Here is a 25,188-nt window from a genome sequence, read left to right as displayed (position 1 = left end):
GGGGGCGCTAACACAGCATATTTGGATCCTTTCCTGAAGTAAAAGAACAAAGAATAGAAAATCCTGTTCAAAGATTTAAAAAGAATAATTTAACGATGACTTCAGTTCAGTAATGAGTCTGTAATTGTTCCCATCACAGTTACTGTAGCTGAGACATCAGGTGATCTTTGTCCACATCTGTGTGACGTGCTGTGAGAGAGCAATCGATATTTTATTTCTATAGCACATTTAAAAAGGACAGTATGCATCAAAGTGCTTCACACAAGGTAGCAAAGCAGATCACAACAAAGGCAACAAAAACATTTAAAAAAATTATAGTTACAGTTACTGTGACAGTTACAGTTACATAGCACAACTGCAGACCAGGTGGAGGTCCAAACTAATTTGCTTCAAAAGCTAGAACAGGTGAGTTTTTACTGGAGATGGCACGATACCACGTTTTTATGTCCGATATCGATACCGTAAATTTGGAAATCTGCCGATACCGATGTGAATCCGATATAGTGTGTTGTTAATCAATAAAACTGTTTTTTTAATATCTTGCTGTTTTTGTATAAGTTCATACTCAAGTTAAAAAACATAACAAAACACTAAAGCTATTCTGTTATACCTGTATGCAAAAAATACACTGCACCCAAATATTTCATAGTTCAGCAAAACTGATCAATCTAATAAACTTAAACCTGCACCATCCTTCTGGTATTTTAAAGATTAAGCAACCTGACTAATAGGGGTGCAAACTCCCAGCAATAAATAAATAAATAAATAAATAAAAATAAGGAACCACCCCCCACCTCATGATGCTTAATCAACACAATCAACTATAATTTGATGCAGTGTGAAAAAAAAAACACAGAAATCAATTATTTTTCAAGAATAATTAAATAGATTCAACATCTTTCTTCTACAGAACTGCAGACTGCACAGATGGTTCCCAAAGGAAAAAGTACTATAGCTTACTAGGGTATATTAGACTTAACAGTTACTATATACAGTAATGGACTTCTATATATTTTTCATCAGAATAAAACTTTGGGTGTCAGATAATTATTTATTAAAAGCTCGACATTTTAAATGAGAATAAGAAAGAAAAGTATGTCTTTGTGCCCCCTTTTCCCTGTTAATGCCCTATCGGCCCCCCTGGCTAAACTTTGCTAGATCCGCCCCTGCACAGTTACCAGCGTCAGCTACGTAGAAAAAGATCCTGGTGTAGAAAGTAATATTAAATAAATTCTAACAACAGCTTATCAAGCTTAAACGTGCTGCTGTTGTTCAGCCGCTGGTTTCCTCTTTCTGGTGCAAAGTGGGCCAAAAACAAACCAGAGAGACGATCAGCTGATCATTGATCAGTTTCATGATTGAAGTAGCAGCAGGAGAGAGAGAGAGAGAGAGAGAGAGAGGGAGGCGGTCGCTCCATAGGTTGTTAAGCTTAACTCTGGAATGCTTTACAGACATTCAGAGATGAACTTACACACTTGCTTTACTTCTCTCGGGGAAAACTTCCTTGGAGTTTGGTAGCGAGGCTACAAATACGCACAGCCGCTCTATCACGTGAGCACACTGCTCCGATGTGCTACAGTTATGAGCCGAGTTGCGCCGAGTTGCAAGTTTTGTGAGGTGGTTTTGTGATATTTAATGGATCGATTACATTTTTTATTTCTCTCTGATATCCGATCCTGTAATTTACGTCAGTATCAGACCGACACCGATACGTAATATCAGATCGGTCCATCTCTAGTTTTTACCTGTGATTTAAACGATTAAATGGAATCTGACATGCGGACATCGATAGGAAGATTATTCCAGAGACTGGGTGCGACGATTGCAAATGCTCGGTCCCCTCTAGTGTTTCGTTGGGGAGCAGACTGATATAAACTGGAGGTGGCGCAGTGGTTAGCACTGTCGCCTCACCATAAGAAGGGTTTGAATCCAGCTGCTGGCTGAACACACTCATCAGGTTAACTGGTGATTCTAAGCTTGTCGCAGGTGTGCCGCCCCTCACCCTATGACAGCTGAGTTAGGCTCCACCTCCCCGTGACCCTGACTGGGGAAGAGGTTGGATGGAATGATGGTGAAGATATGAAGGAGACTCTGAGGGCAGAGATCAATCAATCTTTATTTATATGTGCTACATCTTTTCATACAAAGATGTAGCACAAAGTGCTTTACATGGTTAAAAGCAGCCCACCCCTGTGAGGGTCTGTGGGCAGGGTCTGTGAGGTCTGTGGGGTCTGTGAGGTCTGTGAGGTCTGTGGGCAGGGTCTGTGGGGTCTGTGGGGTCTGTGGGCAGGGTCTGTGGGCAGGGTCTGTGGGGTCTGTGGGGTCTGTGAGGTCTGTGGGGTCTGTGGGCAGGATCTGTGGGGTCTGTGGGCAGGGTCAGTGGGGTCTGTGGGCACTGTCTGTGAGGTCTGTGGGGTCTGTGGGAACGGTCTGTGAGGTCTGTGGGCAGGGTCTGTGGGGTCTGTGGGCAGGGTCTGTGGGCACGGTCTGTGGGCACGGTCTGTGAGGTCTGTGGGCAGGGTCTGTGAGGTCTGTGGGCAGGGTCTGTGGGGTCTGTCGGCAGGGTCTGTGGGCAGGGTCTGTGGGGTCTGTGGGCACGGTCTGTGGGTAGGGTCTGTGAGGTCTGTGGGCAGGGTCTGTGGGGTCTGTGGGCACGGTCTGTGGGCAGGGTCTGTGGGGTCTGTGGGCAGGGTCTGTGGGGTCTGTGGGCACGGTCTGTGGGTAGGGTCTGTGAGGTCTGTGGGCAGGGTCTGTGAGGTCTGTGGGGATGTGTGACTCTGATTTCACTCAGATTTTGTTCCAAAGTCAAAAATGTTTCTCGCACTGTGTTTTAGTTTGACTTCAGCTGAGCTGGAAGAACAAAACCACAGAAGAAGACGATGTCTGCTCCTGCACAGGTGGGTCAGACTTACACAGGTAGACGTGCACAGGCGAGGCGAGGAGTCCATGAAGACCTCATCGCATGCTGAGATATGTTTTTGCTCTGAGGACATGGTTGAACAGGCTCCACCCACCTGATTTCCTACTCTCCATCTTTTATCTACAGTCTGTGGCTGCGTGGCAGCGTGTGACTGGGAGCAGCTAATCATTTCTTGTGTTTCTTTAGACTGGTAATGACCTCTGACCCCGAGGTCTCTCATGTTAGAGTCTTTGACCTGTTTGGTGACCTGTGATGTGCAGCAGGCTCCTCCTTCGGGGTGACAGTGATCTGAGTTTGCAGTGAGCACCTCCTCTGACCTTTCCCCGTCAGCCGAGTTTCAGCACGAGGCAGAGAGCGACTCTTTCACACACTTAGAGAACAGCGACATGAAGTCGTGCTGAGTCACAGCAGGTCAGCAGCTCTGCCTTCACCACCACGCCCTCTCCTACATGTATGCTGTATAACTGTGACAGTATGATTGTGCAGGCTGGAGCGTTAGCCTCTCTCTGGTGTATTTGAGCAGAGTTCAGCAGGTAAATGAAATCATTTGAATTACGAGCTGTGTTATAAAGTGTTTCTGAACATTGTAGAAAAGAAGAAACTTTGGTGGATGTTTCATAAAACCAGATTTTGTAACCCTCACCTCAGGAACAAACAGAGCTGCACTGATCAGGGCTGGAAGGTTTACCCACAATGCACTTTGTGGCGTTTTGACCAGTGAAAGAGTTTATTCAGACTGTGACGGATCCATGACGCTGCGGTTACAGACCAACAGCAGACCCTGTGTTCACGCAGAGATTTCTGAAGAAGGATTAAAAACACTGAGAAATCTGGATCCAAGTGCGCGCTGCAGAGCCGCCGCAGGTCCTGTTTGACCACATTCACTGATGATGATGTCACATAAGCCATGTGTGGCACTGGTTTTAGATCAGGTCTGCACAGTAAACGTTCCAGCACTTAAATGAGGTTTATGACGGTGAGAAGAAGAAGAACCGATCCCCCTCCCCTCTCCATGAAAGGTGACTGTGTGGAGAGGGTGTCCTCCTCTAAGTTCCTCGGCACCCACATATCTGAGGACCGATCTTGGTCCACAAACACATGAGCCCTGGTGAAGAAAGCCCAGCAGCGCCTCCATTTCCTGAGGGTCCTGAGATGGAACAGGCTGCAGACTGACCTCCGTGCCGTGCCGCTATGGAGAGTGTGCTGGTGCACGCCATCCCTGTGTGGTACGCTGGTTGCACAACAGCCGATAAGAAGAGACTCCAGACAGTCATCAGAACTGAGACTCACATTTACTACATACAATAATGGATTTCTATACATTTTACACCAGATAAAAACTTTGGTTGTAAGATTCAGATAATTATTTAATAACAGACATTTTAAATGAGAATAAGAAAGTATTTCTTTGTGCTCTCCCTGTTAATGCCCTACATGGACCCCTGGCAACACTTTGCTAGACCCGCCCCTGCACAGTTACCAGCTGTCAGCTGCTTAGAAAAGGATCCTGGTGTTATTTGTCTCTCAGAAACAGTTCATAACTTCAACTCATCCATGTGACCTAAAAGGTAAACCTGTTTCTCCATCACAGCTCTGATGGTTCAGTAAGGACATCTCCTGGTTTCATCTTCATGTTTCCCTCTCACCACATATCCAAACCGACATCATGACCAGCAGCTTTACAGCTGTGGCTCCAGCAAACATCAGCTGATACTAGAAATTAATATTAAATACATTCTAACAACAGCTGATCAATCTCTTATGTAACAACTGAAAATAAAATAAAATAAATAAACAATAAAAACAAAGGTCAATCAAATGGACCAATACAGCAAGGCTGGGATGGTCCACTGGGTGTAGTAAATCCGTTGGGCATCTTTCTTTGCCTTCAAACAATAATTCTGATGGCAAAAGAACCAAACGGGACAGGCGGAAAAAAATAAATGCTAACAACAGCTTATCAAGCTTAAACGTGCTGCTGTTGTTTATTCGATGGTTTCCTGTTTCTGGCGCAAAGTGGGCCAGAAACAAACAAGAGAGAAAAGCCGATCAGCTGATCATTGATCAGTTTCATGATTGGAGTAGAAACAGGAGAGGGAGGGGAGAATGAGAGGCAGCTGCAGCGTAACGACGCAGAATAACTCCGGCTTTGTGTCTTTGTTCCATTCTAGCTGAAGTCTGAGACAAATCACGTTCCTCAATATGGAACTTTAAAGTTCGACCTCCTCGGCTGTAATTGGTCCAGCCCAGAGTCCATCATGACCAATTGGCCAATCCACCCCCTTTCATTGTTTACACCTTTTCAACAAAAACAAACAAAAAACACGATGAAAACGAAGAATCAGCATCGGCCCGTCCAGCTGTGGGGTCTTCACAGGAACATTGGTTAGCACGGCTGCCTCGCAGCAAGAAAGTCCTGCTTCCATCACCTGCCAGGCCTCTGTGTGGAGCGGACATGCGGGTTCATGTGTGTGTGGGCAGTTCGAGGGCTTCGGCGTGAATGTCTCTGTGTGTAGCTGGGATAGGCTTATCCCCCGGTGTCCGAGCTGTGCCTGGTATGGCCTCATGAGTGCTTCTGTATGTAACTGCTGAGACCAGTACCGAAATTTTAACCTATAAAGGCAGCGTATGTACGGCAGAGCAGTTTGTCGTCATTTATGACATGAATCATCATTAATATGCAAATTCTGAACATGTTGTAATGATTGTTACAAAAACACGTGTTCTACGCTCTGAACCAAGAAGAACCAACGCTCCTGTCAGTGTGTATCGACCTGACACCAGTGTTGGTATCAGTACTGGGAATATTTGGATGGAGCTGCTGCAGGTGCAGGTGTCGCGCTGTAAGCATGCTTATTTTAACATGTGCGTCGGGACGGACTCACTGCTGCCTCTGCTGGACATCAGCGGAGCTGTAGCTTTCATGTGGCCTGTGAGGACATCTCTGGCTCAGAGCCATGAATAAATCAAAGGGCCTTAAAAGAAAATAATGATCATCTGTCAGTGCGCCCCAGGGTGGCTGTGGCTACAATGTAGCTGCCATCAGCAGTGTGTGAATGTATGGATATGTAAAGCGCTTTGGGTCCTTAGGGACTAGTGAAGCGCTATACAAATACAGACCATTTACCATTTACCATCATCTGATCGGTTTTTAAAAAATTATATTCTTTTACTCCTCACTAATAAAGTTTTACAGACCGCTCCCATCACAGGAAAACTGCTTTATCATAGGTTAAAGGTCACGCCTCGCCTTAAAAATAATATTTCCTACAGCACCTGAAAGCAGCACGCCTACCCCCGCCTCCTTCATGGGGAGCCGGGCTGTGATTGGGGGAGAACTGGTGTCATCAGAGGAGGAGGAGCTCGGTAAGAAAGACGCTGCGGTCAGACACCCGCGGAGAAGAAGACGACGACGTGACCGAGGCGCGTACCTACAGCAGGTGAGTTCCTCCCGTTCGCGCGGGCAGGTGTCAGAGAGACGGGCTGGCAGCGGCAGGTAGCTCACGTGAGGCCGGTGTTCCAGATTAACTGGCGTTGGTCGAACAGATGTGTGGCAGTCTTGCGTTTCAGGAGCTGCTACCGACAAACCAGCAAAAAAACGCCAAGCGTGTCACCTGTGACACTTGTGAGGTCATCTCAAACACACTCCGTCAGTCTTGATGCTGTCGAACAACAAAAAGACCAACGCCTGTTAATCTGGATGCTCGAGCAGGAGTTTCCTGCAGAGTGATGAAGAGGAGCAGCAGAACCTACACGTACTCATCAGTTTGTAGCCTACTCGATGAGTCCGATTTAGAACCGGAAAACCGAGGAAGTAAACGTCACCCGATTCTATCTGCGCCACATGTTTGGCGTACCTGTACCTGCCTCACCGCCCGCATGCCTCTGAGCTCACAGCTGATGCGTCGATAAGACCATCTGAGCAGCTCAGGCTCACCTGAGGACACTGCAGGTGAGCAGGACCAGCTTCATCTCCCTGTGAGTGATGCTCAGGTGAGCTCTCAGAAGATGGAGGGGGTGTGGTCTGTGTACACCTGTAGAAACACAGGCTGAGATTAAAGTAGTGGGCGTTATGTAATCAGCAGAAATCACAGCCTGTATATAAAAGATGGCAGCGGTGTGTTTGAAGCTTGGAGCTGAGTGTTGTTGGAGCTTTTGATAGTCGACGGTTTCAGTTTGTGAGACGTCACAGCGTTTATTCTGCAGCGTGGTGCCGGGGGGGGGGTTGACCTCATGGTGCCCCACTGTGGACACTCCCCTATGGACACGCCCCTGTGGACACAGCAGAGTTACTGTTTGTTCTTTTGGCTGAAATTCATTCAAAGGTGTGCTGAGTGTTGCTGAAAAGGAGCAGTGCATGTCCACGAACATGAAGCAGTCGTTTGGATTTCATGAGCAACGAGCAACTAGTCAGTCACTGTTTAGCCCCGCCCTCTGACAGGACCAAAATAGACTTCCTGTTTGATTCAGTCAGACCTGAAAGTAGCGACAGAGCAGAAACTCAGGACAGAGTTTACTGAGGTCAAAGGTCAGCTGAGCAAACCCAATTGAATCAGACTTCAGAGTGGGCGCCCTCTGCTGGGCGTCAGAGAGAATGCAGGTTTAAGAAGCTTCAGACCTCTGGGGTGACGACGTCAGGTGTGGTCAACCTGTAGTAGTGACTTCGTGTGTGTGTGTGTGTGTGTGTGTGTGGCTGCAGAGATGGGGGGTCAGGTGTCAACCGAGGGTGTCCACGTGGTGGTGGTGGGCGGAGGATTTGGTGGAATCGCTGCAGTTCAAGACCTGAAGTATCGAGGATTCAGCTTCACTCTGATCGACATGAGAGACGCTTTCCATCACAACCTGGGCGCTCTGCGAGCCGCCGTACAGCCAGGTACCATGAGCACACCTGTACAACCTGTCCACACCTGTACTCACCTGTTCTCCTGTCAGTTCTAAAAGTAGTTTCTGGTACTTATATTATCTTCACTTTAAGATGACCTCGTCGACTGTTATTCTTCTATCTTGTTGTGTTTGCTGATTTTATTCTAGATTTATGTTATTTTTACACATTTTAATTTAAAAAAAATTAGTGCTGTGCTGTGTGCAGGCTTTGCTCAGAAGACCTTCATCCCGTACGCCGAGACGTTTGGCGAGAGCTTCGTTCAGGGTCGGGTGGAGCTCGTCGACACAGACAGGCAGCTGGTGATCCTGGAGGGAGGGAGGGTGAGGACCACAGCAGCTCCCTGTGGAGCTTCTTCTGCAGCATGAGGAGGAGGTGAAGCTGCAGCTGAATCTGTGTCGTTTGTGCCGCAGGAGATCCAGTACTCCCACCTCATCCTGTGCACTGGCACCGACGGGCCGTTCCCCGGGAAGTTCAACACGGTGGCGTCGCATAAGGAGGCGGTCCAGAAGTACGAGGACTTCATCAGAGAGGTTCGATCCAGGTTTTACTGCTGTTTGTTTAGAAGTTATTGTTATTTAACCTTTTTTGGTTGAATTTCAAATCTTCATATTTAATAATTTAATACATTTTAGTTTGAACTTCACCAGCAGAAAAAATACTGCCATGGAAAAGTTCATGTAAACGTAGATTTAGAGTAAAGTATAAACTCTACTCTAAAAAGTACATTAATGTACAAGTTTTATACTAAAGTTTATCTCTGTACTGAAATAGAACTGTCCAGTATTAGTGAGTGAAATTAGTTTTATTTTATTACTTAATATTTTTTCAAAACCGTTTGTTTTATTATTGTAATGTTTAACGCAGATATACATACACAAGTGTTAGAACAGCCCGTGTTTCCAGTTATTTATTGCAGTTCAGGTCCGATGAACAGCTGGAAAGGTGAGTGGTGAACAGAGGCTTAAATAAAGGTAAGGTTAGCTAAAACTGAAAGAGAGTGCACATTTCAGAATGGTACAAAAAGGCCTTTTACAGGAAATACAACACGGGTTAACTGAGTCCTGTGGGACCAACTGGGCGTAGTGGTGGTAGACGACCAGGAGACGGCCGTAGTGACAGATGTAGTGATACTGAACAACAGCAACCTCAGGAAGAAGGAACACGAGAAGCTGCAGGAGATGTGCAGGGTGAAGGTGACGGTGGTCCCAGTGGAGCACTGGGTGCAGTGACTCCCAAACTGCGAGAACGACTCCAGCAGATCCCAGGAACAACGTCTGACATCTCTGTGAAGACGAGCGCAGTCCTGGGAACAGCTGAGATACTGCAGGACCCTCAAGCTGCCGGGCCTCTGGTAGACCCGAGCAGGAGGTTTTACTGCAAAGCTGTTTTGCAGCTGACGTGTCAGATTGTGTTTCTCTGTCTGGTTTTTCAATGTTTCACACGACAACAAAAACCCAGAAAACTTCAAGAAGTCAAATTAAAAATATGTAAATTCCTCACGCTGTGTGTCTGTGTGCGTGTCTGTGTGCGTGTCTGTGTGCGTGTCTGTGTGCGTGCGTGCGTGCACGTGTGTGTGCACGTGTCTGTGTGCGTGCGTGTGTGCGTGCACGTGTCTGTGTGTGTGTCTGTGTGCGTGCGTGTGTGCGTGCACGTGTGTGTGCACGTGTCTGTGCGTGCGTGTGTGCGTGCACGTGTGTGTGTGCACGTGTCTGTGTGTGTGTGTGCGTGCACGTGTCTGTGTGCGTGCGTGTGTGCGTGCACGTGTGTGTGCACGTGTCTGTGTGCGTGCGTGCGTGTCTGTGTGCGTGCGTGTGTGTGTGCACGTGTCTGTGCGTGCGTGTGTGTGTGCACGTGTGTGTGCACGTGTGTGTGCGCGTGTCTGTGTGCGTGCGTGTGTGTGTGCACGTGTCTGTGCGTGCGTGTGTGTGTGCACGTGTGTGTGCACGTGTGTGTGCGCGTGTCTGTGTGCGTGCGTGTGTGTGTGCACGTGTCTGTGCGTGCGTGTGTGCGTGCACGTGTGTGTGCACGTGTCTGTGTGTGTGTGCACGTGTGCGTGCACGTGTCTGTGTGTGTGTCTTTGTGTGCAGGTTCAGGCTGCTGACTCGGTGTTGGTGGTCGGCGGAGGATCGACCGGTGTGGAGATGGCTGCAGAGATAAAGACAGAGTATCCTGATAAGAAGGTGATGACCTTTGACCTGTCTTCCACAGCATGTCTTTGTCCCGCCCTCGCCCCCGTCAGTCTCGCCCTCAGCCTGCTTCTGCTGGAGTCTGCTTCCTGTTAGATTTGTGTGGCCAAGTGCTTACTCAGCCGTGGTCTTCAGATTGGTGGAGCTCCTTGAGCTGACTGCGCTCGAGACTTTGCACTGTATAAATAAAACTGAATTAAATTGACCTCTGACCTCTGCTGCTGCCCTTTGAACGCTGACCCCGCTCTCTCCTCCGCGTCGACCCCTCCAGGTGGTTCTGATCCACTCCAAACTCGGGCTGGCTGACCCGGAGCTGCTGCCTAGCATCAGGCGCGAGGCCAATCAGGTTCTCTTGGAGAAGGGGGTGGAGCTTGTGTTGGGTGAGTTCACGCCTGCAGGTGACGGCTCACGTCAGCTCGGGGTTTGGCTCACTTTCCACCGCCGTGTTTTCAGGACAGAAAGTGAGCAACTTGTCGGAGCTGCCGCTGAACACGATGACGAAGAACACGGAGGTGATCACGGACCACGGCGAAACGCTGGTCACGGATCTGATCATCTGCTGCACCGGGCTCAAGATCAACTCTGCAGCCTACAGCGCCACCTTCAGTAAGAACAGCAAACCCACACGCACGGAGGTCATTTCCTTCTTTCACTCCACGCTGCGGTTTGACCACAGGGTCGCCCGACGTCACTCTTCTTACTTACAGTGTCACAGGAAGTGATAATGCCGAGTCCCGCCTCTGCTAGCCTGAAAAATCACGTAGACATTTATTTTTAACGATGGCTGCATTGATCAGCGACTGGTTTCTGCTCACAGATGACAGTATGGCTGAAAACGGGGCCTTGAAGGTCAACGACCACTTGCAGGTCGACGGTTTCTCCAACATCTTCGCCGTGGGTGACTGCACCAATGTCAACGAGCCCAAGACGGCGTACAACGCCGGCTTCCACGCCGCTGTCGCCGTGGCCAACATTGCCAACAGTGTGAGCGGGAAGGAGCTGACTTCCTATCAAACAGGTATGCGCTCACCATGCCGGGCTGTTGGTCACCTGCCTCTGTTCTCTGGCTGACTCGAGTTCTTCCTGGTTGCTAGGTAACGTCACCATGCTGCTGGCGATGGGCCATGACGACGGCGTGGGTCAATACAACGGCTTCAGGCTGCCCCGCTGGTTCGTCGCCTGGGGAAAAAGTCGAGATGTCCTGGTGTGGAAGAGCTGGAAGGAGATGAAGCAGAAACAGCCCTGAGACTCTAACTCACGCGCATGCACACACACGCGCATGCACGCACACATGCCAATCATTTATAACTGGGAAGTGCATTTTCTAAAGAAACTGCAGTGTGAATGCTTGAATCTGAATGTATGCACTGAAATGAATTAATTGCTGAATTTTAAGTTAAAAAATTTGAATGAGAAAAAAAACAGAGTTTAATCTGAAAACAAAAGTGCTGAAGTGCTAAAAGCTGACATCCACACAGAAGTTGGAAAATAGCTGAAAATGTTTTAATTGTAAATTAGAAAAACCTAAGAAATGAGAAAATAAAATTTAAAGTCAGAAAACATCTGAATGAATATTAAAAGTTCATATTCTTTTTACTCATTCAGTGATTCAATGTGATCCCTCCACTTGGATCCACACAGTTTAAAACGTTCACATCTCTGAGCTTTGAAAGACTCGGTGTTGGAAAGAGAACAACGATGGCTGTGATTTGAGGGTAAAATGATGGCTGTAGAGCAAACACTGGACACAACTTGGAGTCGTATTGACAAAATTCTTTCACCGTGAGCGGCAGCAATGTCCAGTCTACCAAATTCTCAGTTTTCATGCCTGTGGAGTTTATTATATGGGCGTGACGACAGTGTAAAGACAGCCTGTACTTCTGATTTTCAAACCAACTTTCTGAGCCCTTTTAACATTAGAGTCTATGGAAGAGTTGGAGGGAGGAGGCTGTGCATCGGTGACATTTACGAAAGAACCATAACACCTAGTACAATAGTAAACACATTGGATGAAAGAGGACAGCGATGGCTACGTTTTGAGGGTAAAATCATACCTGTAGAGCAAACGCTGCGGACACAGCAGCAGTTTAAAGGAAGATTTCAAGATTAATTTCTTTCCTCCTCTCACGCTAGCGCCAACATTCCGTCCCATACACACACATAAACTCTGAAACGGCTGAAAATGTTTTTGTTGAATAAAGTTTTAAGTTGAGCGGTTTTGAAGGAGACAGCATTCAAGCATTCACACTAATCTCACGTAAACGTCTGCACAGAAACGTTTCTTCAGATCTTGATGAGGCTGCGTGACTCGCTGTAAACTGGGCTCCAGTGGACCCGCCACGTAACGTTCGTCCAGGATCAACGTCACAACCAGCCAATCAGGTTGTGATGTCATATGTATGGTATGTGGAGGTGAAAGAGAAAAATGCCTTTGTTTATGTAAAAGTATTCTGGAACAAATATTAAACATATGAAATATTTTTTATTAATTTACACTATATGGTAAACATTATCAAGCTAGGTTTGCTGCTAGCCAAATTCAGTTAGCCCTGTGATATCTTTAATAGCATTAGCTAAGATCTCGGCTTTACATGCTGCCTGCAGGTTCATCACCGCTGCTTTTTTAAACATTAAAACTTTATTAGCATCATAATCCAGACAGCACAGTGACTGTAGCAGGGCCCTCAGCAGACACCTGAGGCCGTCTGGGACATGTACTGTTTTTACACGTTTGCAATAAACGAGTTGAAGAAACGCTGAGTTTGTATCGTCTCAGGAGGTCTGAGTGAAGGTGGAGGGTCAGACCTCACAGCTGAGAGCTGGCCGCTGGTTCCATCATTCAAAGATTTGATTTAAAGTTCTGTTGTTGCCGTCATTCTATCATTTCCTGCTTCGCTGTTCAACGCTGCATCCTCGTCATCACGCCGACAGTTTTCAGGTCAAACTCAGCCGTGTGGTCTTGTGTTCCTTGTCTTATCGGTCACTTGATTCTTTCCCCTTCATCCAGGAGGCTCTAACAGCTGGTGGAGAGCCACCATCATCACACCAGTCATTAAGGTCACATGGGTCAAGGTGTGAGTGAGAGCAGGTGGTGTTCGGCGTGCGAGGCGTCCTTTACTCCTCATCGGCGTGCTTTCTCCTGAAACACCTGGAGCTTCAGGATGACGGTGAAACGTCAGCTGGTGCAGACTCGCTGGTTTCTCTGTGACGAGCAAACTTCAGGGCCGCTCCTGCTTCCTGTTTTCAAAGGTAAGGAACCAATCGGGTGCTTTCATTCACACTGAAAGCCTTAAAGCCGCCCGCCACATCCTACAAAAAGAGAAGAGCAGACCTGCACGCACTCACCTGAAGCACACCTGTGTTTGTGGGCTTCCTGCTGCAGGACGCTGAGGACAAACACCTTCACACCTCCATCATCTTCTGTTAAACTTTATTTTTCCTGAATGTGTTTAAGTGAAACCTTCAGGTTTTTATGAATTAAAGCTGTTTCCAGTTTTTATTCCAATGAATTATTGATCACAATACAGAGTTTATGATTCAGAATATAAAAATACATCCTTAAAAACCTGCAAACATCATCGTTCATATGAAGCACAGGATCAGCTGAAGGAAAACATTTCACATTCTTCAATTTAATATTGGGACTGATGCAGAGCCGCTCTGTGTGAAATAAGCCGGTGTAGCTCTGGCCTGCTGAGAGCCCAGCTGCTGCTTCGGTGGTTTGAAGATGATCATCACTGAGACGAACGTTACAGAGAGGAGGAGCTTCTCCACGTAACAGAAGGACACTCAGGTCTATTTGAGGCTCTCACAGAGCAGCTCGCCATGATTCACAGTTCATAATAACCCTTCATTGTCTCATCCTGATCTTATGTGAAAGTTTCACACGCTGAAGCTTCCACTCAGGAACAGCTGACATCAGAGGAGGCGACGCCAAAGTCACGTGACTCAGACTCTTACGGTCTCAGCACCTGAGAGCCAAACAGACGGGTTTCTACAGGAACCGTTTAAACATCTGCTCATCATGAAACTACAGGGATACAAACAGGAAGTCCTTCAGAATAAAAACAATCAGTCGCCAATGAGCTGCTCACACTGAGCCCGGCTTAGTTTGATCAGGTGAGAAGACACGCTGACGGTCATTCAGGCGACGCTCAGAAACAACGACCCAAATTCCCAAAACACCGACGCAGAACTCGCAAGAAACCGACACATCTACGGAAAAACCCACAACACTACCAACAACATCCCAGAAACCTAAAAGAGAAGAGCACTAACGTGTTAAATGGTTAACTTTGTGCCGTGACCAAACAAGTTTCCCACGTGTAGCGAGTTCAGCCCCGGCCTCCTGACCGCCGGTCTGAATGAGCCGCTTTCACACACGTCACGTTTTTATCCCACCGCTCAGATTTCTGCTTTGGCACAAACATCATCAGTCAGCTGTGTTCAGAGTAAGCAGGACCCCGAGCTTTTCAAAATAAAAGCTCAGAGCTTCAGTGTGCCTTCAGGGACTCGATGTAGTGGAAAGTGGCGCCCAGAGCCCAGCTGGTCTCCACCTGGTTGATGGTCCTCGCAAGCTGGGACACAGACAACGTCAGAGAGGTGAGACGGATCGATGGTTTTAAAGGAATCGATAGAAGCGAGACAGGAAGCTCACCCTGAACTGCTTGTGTGGAGGGAAGCCGAGCTCCTGCAGCAGGGCTGAGATGTAGACCAGGTCCAGACAGAGGAAGGGGCTCCGCTGAGGACCGACGGACACGTCGCTGCACCCTGCAGGGAGAAAAACACCCACAGCGGTCACCGATTTAAAAAAAATCTGCTGATATCAACATTTAATTGGACCTCTGTGGGGTTAGCATAAACTAATCAATCATGTGGACTAGAGTCGGGTCAGAAACACGTTCTGGCTTCATTGATGATGACGGCAGCTCTGAGTGACGTCCAGCAGAGGGCGCCGTCTCACCTTTCTTCGCTGCGTCGGTGTAGTCGGACACTCTGATGCTTCCTCCCTTCTTCTCGTCTGGACACAGAGCACAGAGAGGAGGGTTAAACAGAAACCTGCAGCAGCTCCTTAACACGAACGTTCCCAGTTTTCCAGCTTTTCTGGGATCAGCTGTGTTCAGGAACTGTGGGCTCCCACAGTCAAACGTCATGTTAAAGGTGACAAACGGCAGCTTGCGGGACGGGGGCGGCTGTGAGCCAATCGGCTCTGGTAAACCCAAAACAGGAAGTCTGGGACGAGGCTCTGATGAAAGTTGCGCCTACGAGCGATTAAACCCGAGTCAGTGAGCGAACGCCGCCTGAACGTGAAGCTCCAACTCTGACCCTTCCTCACACCTGGTCTGCAGGTAACGCCGGGCCACATTCAGGACGCTCTGATAAATGGGACGCCCCCCGGGGACAACAGGTGTGCCGGGGTAACTTCCCCTGTAACGGCGCGGCTTCACAAACGATTCGTCTTCTAAAATCCGCCAAAAAAGAAGTTTGAGTCGCGAACGCAGCAGCGCCGAGCGTTTCTGCGGCTTCAACGGACGCCACGCCCTCGTCGAGGTTTATTTGGCTTCCTGTTTACGCCATGATGGATCAGCCTGACATGCTGCCCCCTGCAGGTGAGCAGCAGAGCGGCAGTATTTCCTCACCGATGGCGCCGATGTCGACGGCGCGGTCGTAGTAGAAGGAGAAGGCGTAGAAGTCCATGTCGGTCACGCCGGACGCCTTCGCCACCTTCTGGTACAAAACCTTCTCCACTCTGTTCAGGCACGCCTCGTAAAACGGCTCCCCTGAAACACACGTGCACACAAAAGGTTCCTAACCCCAGCTGCATCATGAGTAACCATGGCAACCACACCACCAATCAGAGATGATCTGCTCACCTGTGCTCTGGCCTTTCACAGTGTAGACCACGTCAGCGTGCTCCCAGCTGCCCGAGTACTCTGGAGCAAGGCAGGGGCTGACCAGCTCCGGGCTGCCCCCTACTGCACACAGACACACACAGACACACACAGACACACAAACACAGACACACACACACAGACACACACACACAGACACACAGACACACAAACACAGACACACAGACACACAAACACAGACACACAAACACAGACACACACACACACACACACAGACACACAGACACACACACACAGACACACAGACACACAAACACAGACACACAGACACACAAACACAGACACACAAACACAGACACACACACACAGACACACGTTTGTCTGTTTATCTCATCTCAAACCCGCGAACAGTAAAACGACACACGGCCCTGCAGTTCCTCCGACCGCCAGCAGAGGCAGCGGTGAGGTTATTGCAGTGACGATGGCTCATGTTTGCAGCAGTTTGCTTGCACACACTTCCTGCTTTAGCCAAATGCTGTCAGTCTGCTACAGCAGTTTTCCAAAAAGTCACAAATATATGATGTGTGGTTAAAACGGTCCCAGCAGGACGCCTGAACGCGACACCGCCACGGACACGGCGACGCCTGCGTGCACATAAACAGCCCGACAGCAGAGAGGATCTGAGCTGCAGCTTCTTGCAGCAGTTAAACCGCAGCAACAGCTGGCCAGCAAGGAATTAATCTTGCAGTGTGTTATTAAAAGATTAGATAATGGCTTATTTATCTGCCGGGCGGGGGTGGGTGGGGGCACAACAGGCTGAGATGAAAATCTGAAAACTGAAAAACAAGAAAAAGAAAAACAGGTCAGGTACGTACGGGGCGGGGCACCGACGCCTCCCAAGATGGCGAGGCGAGCCGACATCAGGCCCAGACCCAGATAGCTGCAGAGAGAGCACATCAATAATCCATAATCGATCAGCTGATCATCAGAAAATGAATGTGTCTGCGCTGACACGTTTGGTTCTTCCTGCTTCTTTAGATTTTTAACTTTTTAAGCTCACAATCAGTTCCTGCGTGTTAACGTCGCTACTGAGACTCGAACAGCAAACACGACGATTAAACCGGAAACTCGCCGAGTTCAATCACGTCAGCGAGCCTCTGACTGACAGCTGTGTGTGACCCACCAGCTGACTTCACATCAGCCAATCAGCACAGGCACAGTGTGAGTGCGTGTACCTGTGAGTGTAGACCACATGTGGGTGGTTGAACATCTGGAAGGTCCGGATGTAGTCGATAGGTGAGGTCTGGATGGTTTTCTGCACAGAAAGAAAAGATCTTCAGGCTTCTGTGACGCTGGGTCGGCTCTAAAAACAGACGATTCCTTCGAGTGTTGCTTCCACGCTGGGTGGAACAAATCCACAGAAAATCAATCTGCTGCTTATTTTTCCTGAGAGCGTTTTCTGACAGTACTGTGCAAACACACATGTAAATACAGTACACACACATGGAAACACGGAGTGTGTATTTGGTGTGAGCAGCTGTCAGCTCTGTGAGGATCCTCAGGAAGACGTCTCCTCAGCTGAGGGCGGCTCTGCGGAGGCCCGTCCGTGACTGATGGTGTCCTGCTGTGTGGTGTCAGATCCAGGTGTGCTTTCACTGCACTGACAGTGTGTTTGCATCGTTGTCATGCTGGAACAGGAAGCTTCTTCTGTCCACTTTCCTCAGGGTTTTGAGGACACACTGACACCACGCTGAGATGTGCAGAGTTTCAGCTGACAGCTCTTTGGAATCACCGTGTTGGAGACAAAATCCTGTTTTCATGAGAAGCTGTGATATCGTTGGCATTTTTGACAGATTTGGTAAAGAAACTGGAACAGATGATGAGTTTGTGTGACAGGCTGATGCTAACTAACTGCACCTCTGCTCAGGTGTGCGGGATTCACTGTCATTCCTGTGAGAAAGCTCCCGTGCAAGGACTGAACAGGAGAGGAAAAGCAGCCAATGTCCACAGAAGAACTTTAAGGAGCTTCAGGAAGCTCGAGAGCTGCTCAGCAGACCTGAGGGGTGGCTCAAGACTTTTGCACAGCTCTCTGTGTTGTACTCTCAAACACCGGGTGGGTTTTTTCTTGGGAGGCCGTCCTCCACCCTCCTGCTGATGCTGTCAGACCTCAGTAAGAAGAAAGCTTCATCTGGAGCTTTTGCTGCCTCAGTTCCTCGTTTGCATCCCCCCTCCCCCCCTCCCCCCCTCCTCTCACAGGCTGAAGAAGAACTGGCCAATCCCTCATGTACGAAGCCTGACCTAAATAGACCCCTCTTCACTCCCTTTCTCCTCCCCTGCCTGATGTGAGGCTGTTTATTTGGGATTAGTGAGGCGTTTCCAGATTAAAGCCTAAGACGGAGCCATCCTGGTAGTTTGACTGAGGGGACAGAGCTCTTCCTCTCTCAGTCTTCCTCACCCTTTCACCTGTGCGAGTCCTCACCTCGTCCTGAGGGCTGAAGGTGATCTGAGTCGACCCACCTCCCAAATCCAGCATCCCCACTGTGGGCGAGTGAGCACTGTGAAGACCACCTGAAAAGAGAGCGAGAGAGGGAGGAGGGGGAGATTAGGAGGAAGAGCGAGCTGCAGTTTAATCCAATAACAGGTAATCACCGTTTCTTGTGCACATTAATCTGGTTTGAAACACACACACGCATCATAAATCACACCAATCCACATCCACTTCCTGCCGCAGTGTTAAAAATGGAGCCAGTGTGCGTTCTACGTGGAGGCCCGCCTCTGTGAGGACCAACATGAGGTTCGGGGCTTTCTGAGAGGACAGAGGTCATCTGTTTGGGAACACGAGGTGGCGGTTTCACCCTGAAGTTCAGTCGTGGGCGTGGACATCCAGCCTCATGGTTAGGGTGGAGTTTCTGACGGCATGATCACATGACCAAGGAAGAGGATCGATGAAGATGCAGCGCGTGCAAACTCCACACCACCATCGTCCACTGAAGACTCAGAACCCAAACACGCCAATGACAGGACGGTTCATACAAAACCTGAAAGCACTCAACATCAGCTGGGAGCACAGGATCACACGCCCCTGCTGCACTAAATAAAAACGATGGTGAGCGCTCTCACCTGTGAGGAAGTTGACGGTGATCCAAGCAGAAATACCTGAAAGGAGAAAACGAAAAGGTTACAGGATCGCTGGATTCAACACCTCTATGCAGACGACACTCAGCTGCTCACGCGCTTCACTGCAAACTCGTGTTTCTGTGCTGCAGCAGCAGCGAGCACGCTAACACGTAACCATCAATATGAACCGTTTCTCTGGGAGACGAGACGCAGCAACGTGGACCCGACTCTGGAAACAGCTGTTGTGCAGGCGACACCAAAACCAAGACTCATCACAAGTTTTAGTCTTTGGCTCAGAAGGAAGTTGGTTTGGAAACACGTTTGGCTTCGTTTGCGTTTGTGTGGGAGCCCCGTCAAATACCTGTCCTCCATTACGCTCGCAGTGTCCAAGTGCTTTTTTTGAAATTCACACTGCGCCCCCCTTGTAATGTCTCTGCGCCCCCCCAGAGTAACCAGACGTGACCACAACACACGCGTCGTATTCAGGACTAACTCAACAAGTCCTGAACACCTCGCTGGATCCTGATTGGACGTATTGTATGCGTCTCTCCTGGATCCAGCTGTGACCCTGAGCTCCAGATGTTTGGCCCAGCTGTAATGTCTCTGCTGGTGGATATGTATGGGAATGTAAGTTCAGTGTTTTGTCCTGTATGGGCAACAGGCCCGCCTGCACATAATCCAATCCTTTTAAAGTAGTTCATACAAGCAATTATGTTGGTGTGGGATAATGTCCCACTTAATCTAACGGGGGGATTATGTGTCCCGTTTATTTCTGAGGCTGAAATCTTTTCTCTTTCTCCTGAGCGGGATCACTACTCGTCCTTGCTCGTCTTTTAATGATCGCTGAATTTGCCGTTTATCCCGCTCTGCTTTTCCTCTAATGGACAGAGTCCTGTGCGGCGTTCCCGACTAAACTGAAGTCTGTCTGTCTGAACTCCCGCAGCCTGACTGTGGCTCAGATGTTGTGCCGTTCTTGGCCAGCATGCTTATCCCGGCTCAGATTACCCTGGGCCCGTCCGAGTGAAGCGACTTATTGTTAATGGGACCTCTGAGTGGTTCCTGGGAGGCGGCCGGGTGCTAAGTGCCAGTGTTTAGCCGACTTTCTCCGCCTCTTGTTTGTTTTGTAAGGAAATTGCTTCTTAGCGTATCGGGCTAAGAGTTTTATGGTAAAGCCCCTATGATACAGTTTGTACCGAGCCCCGTAATCACCCACTCCTGCATGCCCAAAGGTCAGAGGTCGCTGCTAAAAGGCACTAATGGATGCAGCTGAGTGCAAATACTGCACCGCGGACACTAAAGTCATCTTTGAGTTGACCTGAATAAGCAGATGCACTTTACTTCTGATCAGTGAATGACTTCACTGGTTAACCTTCACTCTGCATCCTGATTGGACGATTTACAGGAATCAAACATGTGAAACATGAACTACACTGTGCGCTCCGCCTCACTCTTAAAAACAGAGGCCTCTGAAAGGACTTCCATTTCCAAACATTATCACCGCCTCTCTCCTCGCTGACCGTGGGTGTGGCTCAGCAGGTAGAGTGGGGTCGTCAGCCAATCAGGAGGTCGGGGGTTCAGCTCCTGCACGATACTGAAGGCCGAATTTCGACACAGAAAAAAGCTTCCCGTGTGAACGAGGCCCATGGGGCGGTGAGCAAGAGTCTGACCCTCACGGCCAGCCTCGCCGCCTCTGTGTGTGTGTCACATGGCTGATGTCACCGACGCACCTACGCCATCGCCTCGTTCTCGCATTCAAAGTTGGATACCCACGCCGCCCTGAACTAAAACCTGGTTTATCCCCGCCCCTCCCAGTTTATAGTACTGGATGATTTTCACCCAGTAATTAAACATATTTGCTGCTTCGCTGTGTAGCCTGATCATGTTTTCCTGTAACTGTAGAGAGGAAGTGTCTACAAATCAAACCCCTGAGCTCCGCCTCCCCCGTCGTCTCCTCTTTAATCCTCCATATTGACGCTTTCCGTTGGGGAAATCAGAGCCGGAGCTCGGTTCATCACCGTCACAGATTAAACCCGAGGAGACTTGCAGATTCCCTCTGATCTAATAATGTCATAACGAGATGAAGATCCCGCTCAGGACGAGACCTCGCGAGGGGTCACGACCCTCCAGGAACTCCCCTCAGATCGCTCCAGGTGGATCTATTTCCTGTTTCTGTGCCGTCATGCTCTGCGGCGTTCTCTTCAGCTGCGCATGGTTCCTGCACCACTTCAAAAGAAAAGACCTCATCTCAGCCCGGGAGCCAGAGCCGGCCCACGGGGCCTATCCCACACCGTTAAGATGCTGCATAAGGAACTCAACAGTTCCTGTATGCATTTCACATTAAAAGCCCTCAGCAAATGAGGCTTCTGTTGTGAAATATTTTCAGAACAAAGGTCATCTTTAGAAAGTAGGAGTGTGCGGGCTGATCAATCAGAACATCTTACCTTCATCGGTGCCGTCCATGATGGACACGCTGTCATCTGTGGACAGGAAGGGAGACTCCAGGAACAGCGCCCTCACCTGGACACGAAGCGAACAATCTTTGAGCTTCACAAAGTGAAACAGTTTTATTTCTGCCTCCCATCAATCAGTGATCTCTGTTTAAATATAATCTAATATTTAATGATGCATTTTTGTAAAAATGACCCCCCCCCCCCGTAATCTGCAGCATCAGAGCTCGTCTGATAATAAGAGCAAAGCCTCAGATTAAACCACATTCTGGCTCGCTGCTGTAGTCCTGTTATTACTGATTACTTAAAAGATTTAATAGACTTTCTCTGTTCTGGCTCCAACATGACGATGAAGAGGAGGAGGAGGAGGAGCAGCAGCCAGAGGAGTTATCAGTCTGACCTGATCGATACCTGATCACAACATTTTAAACATCTGTGCTGGAGTTATTGTTTTATTTTGAAAAAACCCTAAATGTAGCTGTTCCATTTAGAAATACAGGAAAATAAAAAATGCAATGAGGGAAAAAATTAATTCAAAAATTTAAATGATTTTTATAAAATACGAAGTCTGAACGATACGAAATAAATAAAAGAATTGAAAAACTGAAACGTGAAATAATAAAGATGAGATCAGGTGACGTGTGAGTCTCACTCTGTCCAGCAGCTGGTCGGCTTTCTCTCCAGGAAGTAGACGCAGCCCAGCCGTCGCCTTCAGGACCACGGGGGTGGAGGTCCAGTATGAAGGGGGGACGCTGGACTTGGCGACCTCCAAGAGCTCCACGATCCCTGCAGTGCACTGGACACAGAGGGAGGCTCTGAGCATGCTCAGTCTTTATGTAGGACTGTAGGTTTGAGTCGGAGCAACAAAACTACACTCGCTGCACCAACTCTAGAAATATTCACTCACAAATGTGAGCGTGTCGGGGAACTTGTTTGTTACGATGAGAAAACCAATGCTGAACATCAGCGCTGATAACTGCACAATTCCTAAGCAAACAGTATTTGAATGTCACTCTGGGGCTGTTTGCTGTAGGTTCAGTCAGTCGGCCCACTCGAGCGTGGGACCCGTGCAGCCCTCCCGTGGCCCCTCGTGTGCGCCCTACCTGCTGCGGGTCGTCGGCGTACGCTGACAGTCCTGGTTTGATGGCTCTGAACATCTCTTGGGCCAGCTTTGGAGCTCCTGCGGGAAAAAAGATAAAACTATGTGACTGTGAGCTTTAAACAGATAAAAGAGGCGATACGTCGGCGCATTTAATTGAATTTCACTGAGTGACCCTGGACCTGTGCCTACATTTGAGCTGTCATTAAGCTCTTAATGACAATCCCAGCATGTATAACTAACAGGTGCTGCCATTAGTCCAGTTAGCTGCGATGCTAACAAAGGAGCCAAGACAGCACTCAGCCTGTGTGATTTAGCTTAGCGCTTAAATGCGATAACGAAGGCATTTGGCCGAGCGCTGCAGGAAACTTTCTCTAAGCCTAATAAACCAGAAAGCTCTAAAACACACTAATGAGTTTGTGTCCATTTGAACTGGCAGCAGCTCCCTGCAGCAGGACTTAAAGGCTGAAAGCTCCTCTTGTCTGCACGGATTCACGTCTGGTAATTAATGCTCGGAGCCAACATGTGGATTTAAATACACTAAAAGCAGCACTATATGATCTGAGAGGATGTATACATAGAGGTTTAACACCCACACATCCCCTGATACACATTAATATCAGCTGCTACTAAAACAACAACACACGCATACTCTCATTAAATATTCATCATTCAAATTCACACACACACACAAACTCAACTTAAACTTGAAGGTTTTTAAATGGAGTTTGGTTTGGAGTCACAGTGGACGCCATCGAGTTCCTTTAAATTGAAACGAAAATGTAAGAAGATTCAAAGCTTCAACATCAACGTGTCTCATTGCTGCATACACAGTGGTTGCTGTAGAAAATACCAACATCAAATATTCAGATACGTCAGGAGTTTCTCAAAGCCACCATATTAGTCACGCTATTTCTCAGTTTTCTGATCGGGTTAGAGTCTGATGGAGTTTCAGATTAACAGCTATTTGAATTAAAAGTCATGTAAGCTACCTACAAAATGGTTAAAATGCATTTATTGTGTAAAAATTCAAAATAGTAAAGAAATAAATCCACAGTGGTTACAGTAAAAACTGCAGTTTTTAAATGGAGTTTGGTGCAGGATTGCAGTATTTTAAATTTCCAAACAGATCTAAAAAACAGTAGCACCCTGAGTCTGTCTGAGTCCGTGTATTTATCGACAGATTGTTAAATTCACTGATATTTGAATGGACTTTGGTTGGGAATCAGTTTATGTGGCGTAGGGAGTGTAGATATGTGACTACACAGCTGCACTCTGACATTTACAGAGTCTGAAGATACATCAGGCAAACTACATCGTGCTATCATCAGATATATGAATGGGGTCTGGTGTGAGTTACACTGGTTGTTCAGCTGTACCTTTGTCCTCTATCTGGAACTTAAAGACATGGATTCTGGTCCCAGTGCTCCCAGCATCAAACATGATGCCGTACTGGAAGCGCCGTCCAGCATCAGAGGTGGGCCCTTCATCTGCGCTGAGGTCTGAGTCAGGCTGGTGGTGAGGAGGTAGTCTGTAGGCCTCCGGTTTGGAGGTGGAGTAGTGATGCTTAACGAACATCAGGTAGGCAAACAGGCAGCACACGAAGAGGAAAGCTCCGGCCAGCTTTGGTCTCTTCATCGCCTCTCATTCTGTGTGCAGATGCAAGAGCTGGTGACCAAAGACAGCACAAAATATCCACATTTATCAGAATACTTTATTGATCCCTAGGGGAAATTATTTAACAATCACATTTAACAGCAGACCTTTCACAGCGTCTCTACACACATAGAATAAAGTTCAACATCTACCACTTCAAACAAGATCGCTAAAAGCTACACACTCTACTGGAATAAGGAGTCTAGTGTGAAGTCATTTCTAAGCAGTTCATGTTATTCAGCTTACACTTGAATCTCAGGTTAGCTTACTGAAATGAACAGCTGCCAGGAAAACAGGACGCATGTTAAGCTGGCATGCAAACAATGTTAAGCTGGCAGTTTTTTAAATGGAGTTTTGTTTAGAATCACGTTCGCTGTTTTGTTAGGTGAAACACATTTTGTATAAGTCACTTTAAACAGAAAAGGCAGAAAATAAACGTTTCCGTGTTTGTAGCAGCAGTTTCTCAGACACTAACAGCTAGCTGAGCCCGCTAGCATCAGCCGGTTAGCTGCAGGCTAGCATCAGGCTAACAGCGTCCTGGCGCGGGGACAAGCGGACAAACGAGTGTTGACGTACCGAGCAGAAACCGTGAGCGGCGGCTCCCGTTAACCAAACAACCCGGTCACTTTCCTCCTCTTCGTCACTTCACATTCTCTCATTCTGGACTTCCGTCAACGACAAGGCGCCGTGTGATGACGTCATAGTGTGCGGCGTGGACGTGGCAACAATAATAATAATAAAGAAAAGCTAATGATTCTTTTCTATTATATATATATTATAATTACGTTATTGTTATATATAATAAAAAAGATCAAATTAAAACGATTCATTGAATTTGTGAATGTTGTTAAAATGTTTTTAACTTTGTAAAATTAGCGAACTGCAGCATCACTGGAATCACAAACAGGAGCTCAGGCTCTGATTGGCCACAGCATAGTTTCCATTCAGTGCTCTGCAGCATTTCAGTGCGTTAGTGTCTAATCCTGCTTCACACAACATACAGCCTTAAAAATGAAAAAATACGTA

The 25,188-nt window shown here is 48.0% G+C and overlaps 2 protein-coding genes across 5 annotated transcripts; one reads left to right on the top strand and one right to left on the bottom strand.

Moving 5' to 3' along the window:
• Positions 1 to 6,294: 6,294 nt before the first annotated feature.
• aifm2 (AIF family member 2, ferroptosis suppressor) lies at positions 6,295 to 11,591 on the top strand. Its single transcript, XM_085476859.1, has 9 exons — positions 6,295 to 6,360; positions 7,620 to 7,793; positions 8,010 to 8,125; positions 8,216 to 8,335; positions 9,893 to 9,985; positions 10,263 to 10,371; positions 10,445 to 10,597; positions 10,809 to 11,009; positions 11,086 to 11,591. Exons 2-9 carry the CDS (start codon positions 7,622 to 7,624, stop codon positions 11,235 to 11,237), a joined length of 1,116 nt encoding a protein of 371 aa, XP_085332985.1. The 5' UTR covers positions 6,295 to 6,360; positions 7,620 to 7,621; the 3' UTR covers positions 11,238 to 11,591.
• Positions 11,592 to 13,404: 1,813 nt separating this feature from the next.
• On the bottom strand, positions 13,405 to 24,885 carry entpd6 (ectonucleoside triphosphate diphosphohydrolase 6). Of its 4 annotated transcripts, none has more exons than XM_085476857.1 (14): positions 24,739 to 24,885; positions 23,886 to 24,174; positions 22,511 to 22,587; positions 22,060 to 22,203; positions 21,402 to 21,477; positions 18,964 to 18,999; positions 18,299 to 18,411; positions 17,079 to 17,158; positions 16,719 to 16,783; positions 15,865 to 15,963; positions 15,631 to 15,771; positions 14,955 to 15,011; positions 14,649 to 14,761; positions 13,405 to 14,568 (listed from the first exon to the last, which is right to left on the bottom strand). In XM_085476857.1, the coding sequence occupies exons 2-14, from the start codon at positions 24,142 to 24,144 to the stop codon at positions 14,485 to 14,487; spliced, it is 1,344 nt and encodes a 447-aa protein (XP_085332983.1). In that variant the 5' UTR covers positions 24,145 to 24,174; positions 24,739 to 24,885; the 3' UTR covers positions 13,405 to 14,484. The 4 variants fall into 4 exon arrangements, with proteins under 4 accessions (XP_085332983.1, XP_085332981.1, XP_085332984.1 ...); XM_085476855.1 differs by having other exon boundaries at positions 15,865 to 15,966; positions 24,739 to 24,884; XM_085476858.1 differs by having other exon boundaries at positions 15,865 to 15,966; positions 18,323 to 18,411; positions 24,739 to 24,884.
• Between the last annotated feature and the right edge of the window lie 303 nt (positions 24,886 to 25,188).

The sequence above is a fragment of the Copadichromis virginalis genome, linkage group LG13 (assembly GCF_057382275.1).
Source record: "Copadichromis virginalis isolate Kocher_CV1m ecotype Utaka linkage group LG13, C_Virginalis_male_GT1.1, whole genome shotgun sequence".
Taxonomy (NCBI): domain Eukaryota; kingdom Metazoa; phylum Chordata; class Actinopteri; order Cichliformes; family Cichlidae; genus Copadichromis; species Copadichromis virginalis.
This window is presented reverse-complemented; position numbering and strand designations above follow the sequence as displayed.

Excerpts from the sequence above, each read along its gene's own strand:
- aifm2 (XM_085476859.1), top strand. The coding sequence starts at position 7,622 with ATGGGGGGTCAGGTGTCAACCGAGGGTGTCCACGTGGTGGTGGTGGGC. Across the intron at positions 7,794-8,009 it reads GCGAGCCGCCGTACAGCCAG|GCTTTGCTCAGAAGACCTTC; the intron begins GTACCATGAGCA and ends TGCTGTGTGCAG. Across the intron at positions 8,126-8,215 it reads TGATCCTGGAGGGAGGGAGG|GAGATCCAGTACTCCCACCT; the intron begins GTGAGGACCACA and ends TTTGTGCCGCAG.
- entpd6 (XM_085476855.1), bottom strand. The coding sequence starts at position 24,144 with ATGAAGAGACCAAAGCTGGCCGGAGCTTTCCTCTTCGTGTGCTGCCTG. Across the intron at positions 15,772-15,864 it reads TGTGAAAGGCCAGAGCACAG|GGGAGCCGTTTTACGAGGCG; the intron begins GTGAGCAGATCA and ends CGTGTGTTTCAG. Across the intron at positions 14,569-14,648 it reads CTCCACACAAGCAGTTCAGG|CTTGCGAGGACCATCAACCA; the intron begins GTGAGCTTCCTG and ends TCTGTGTCCCAG.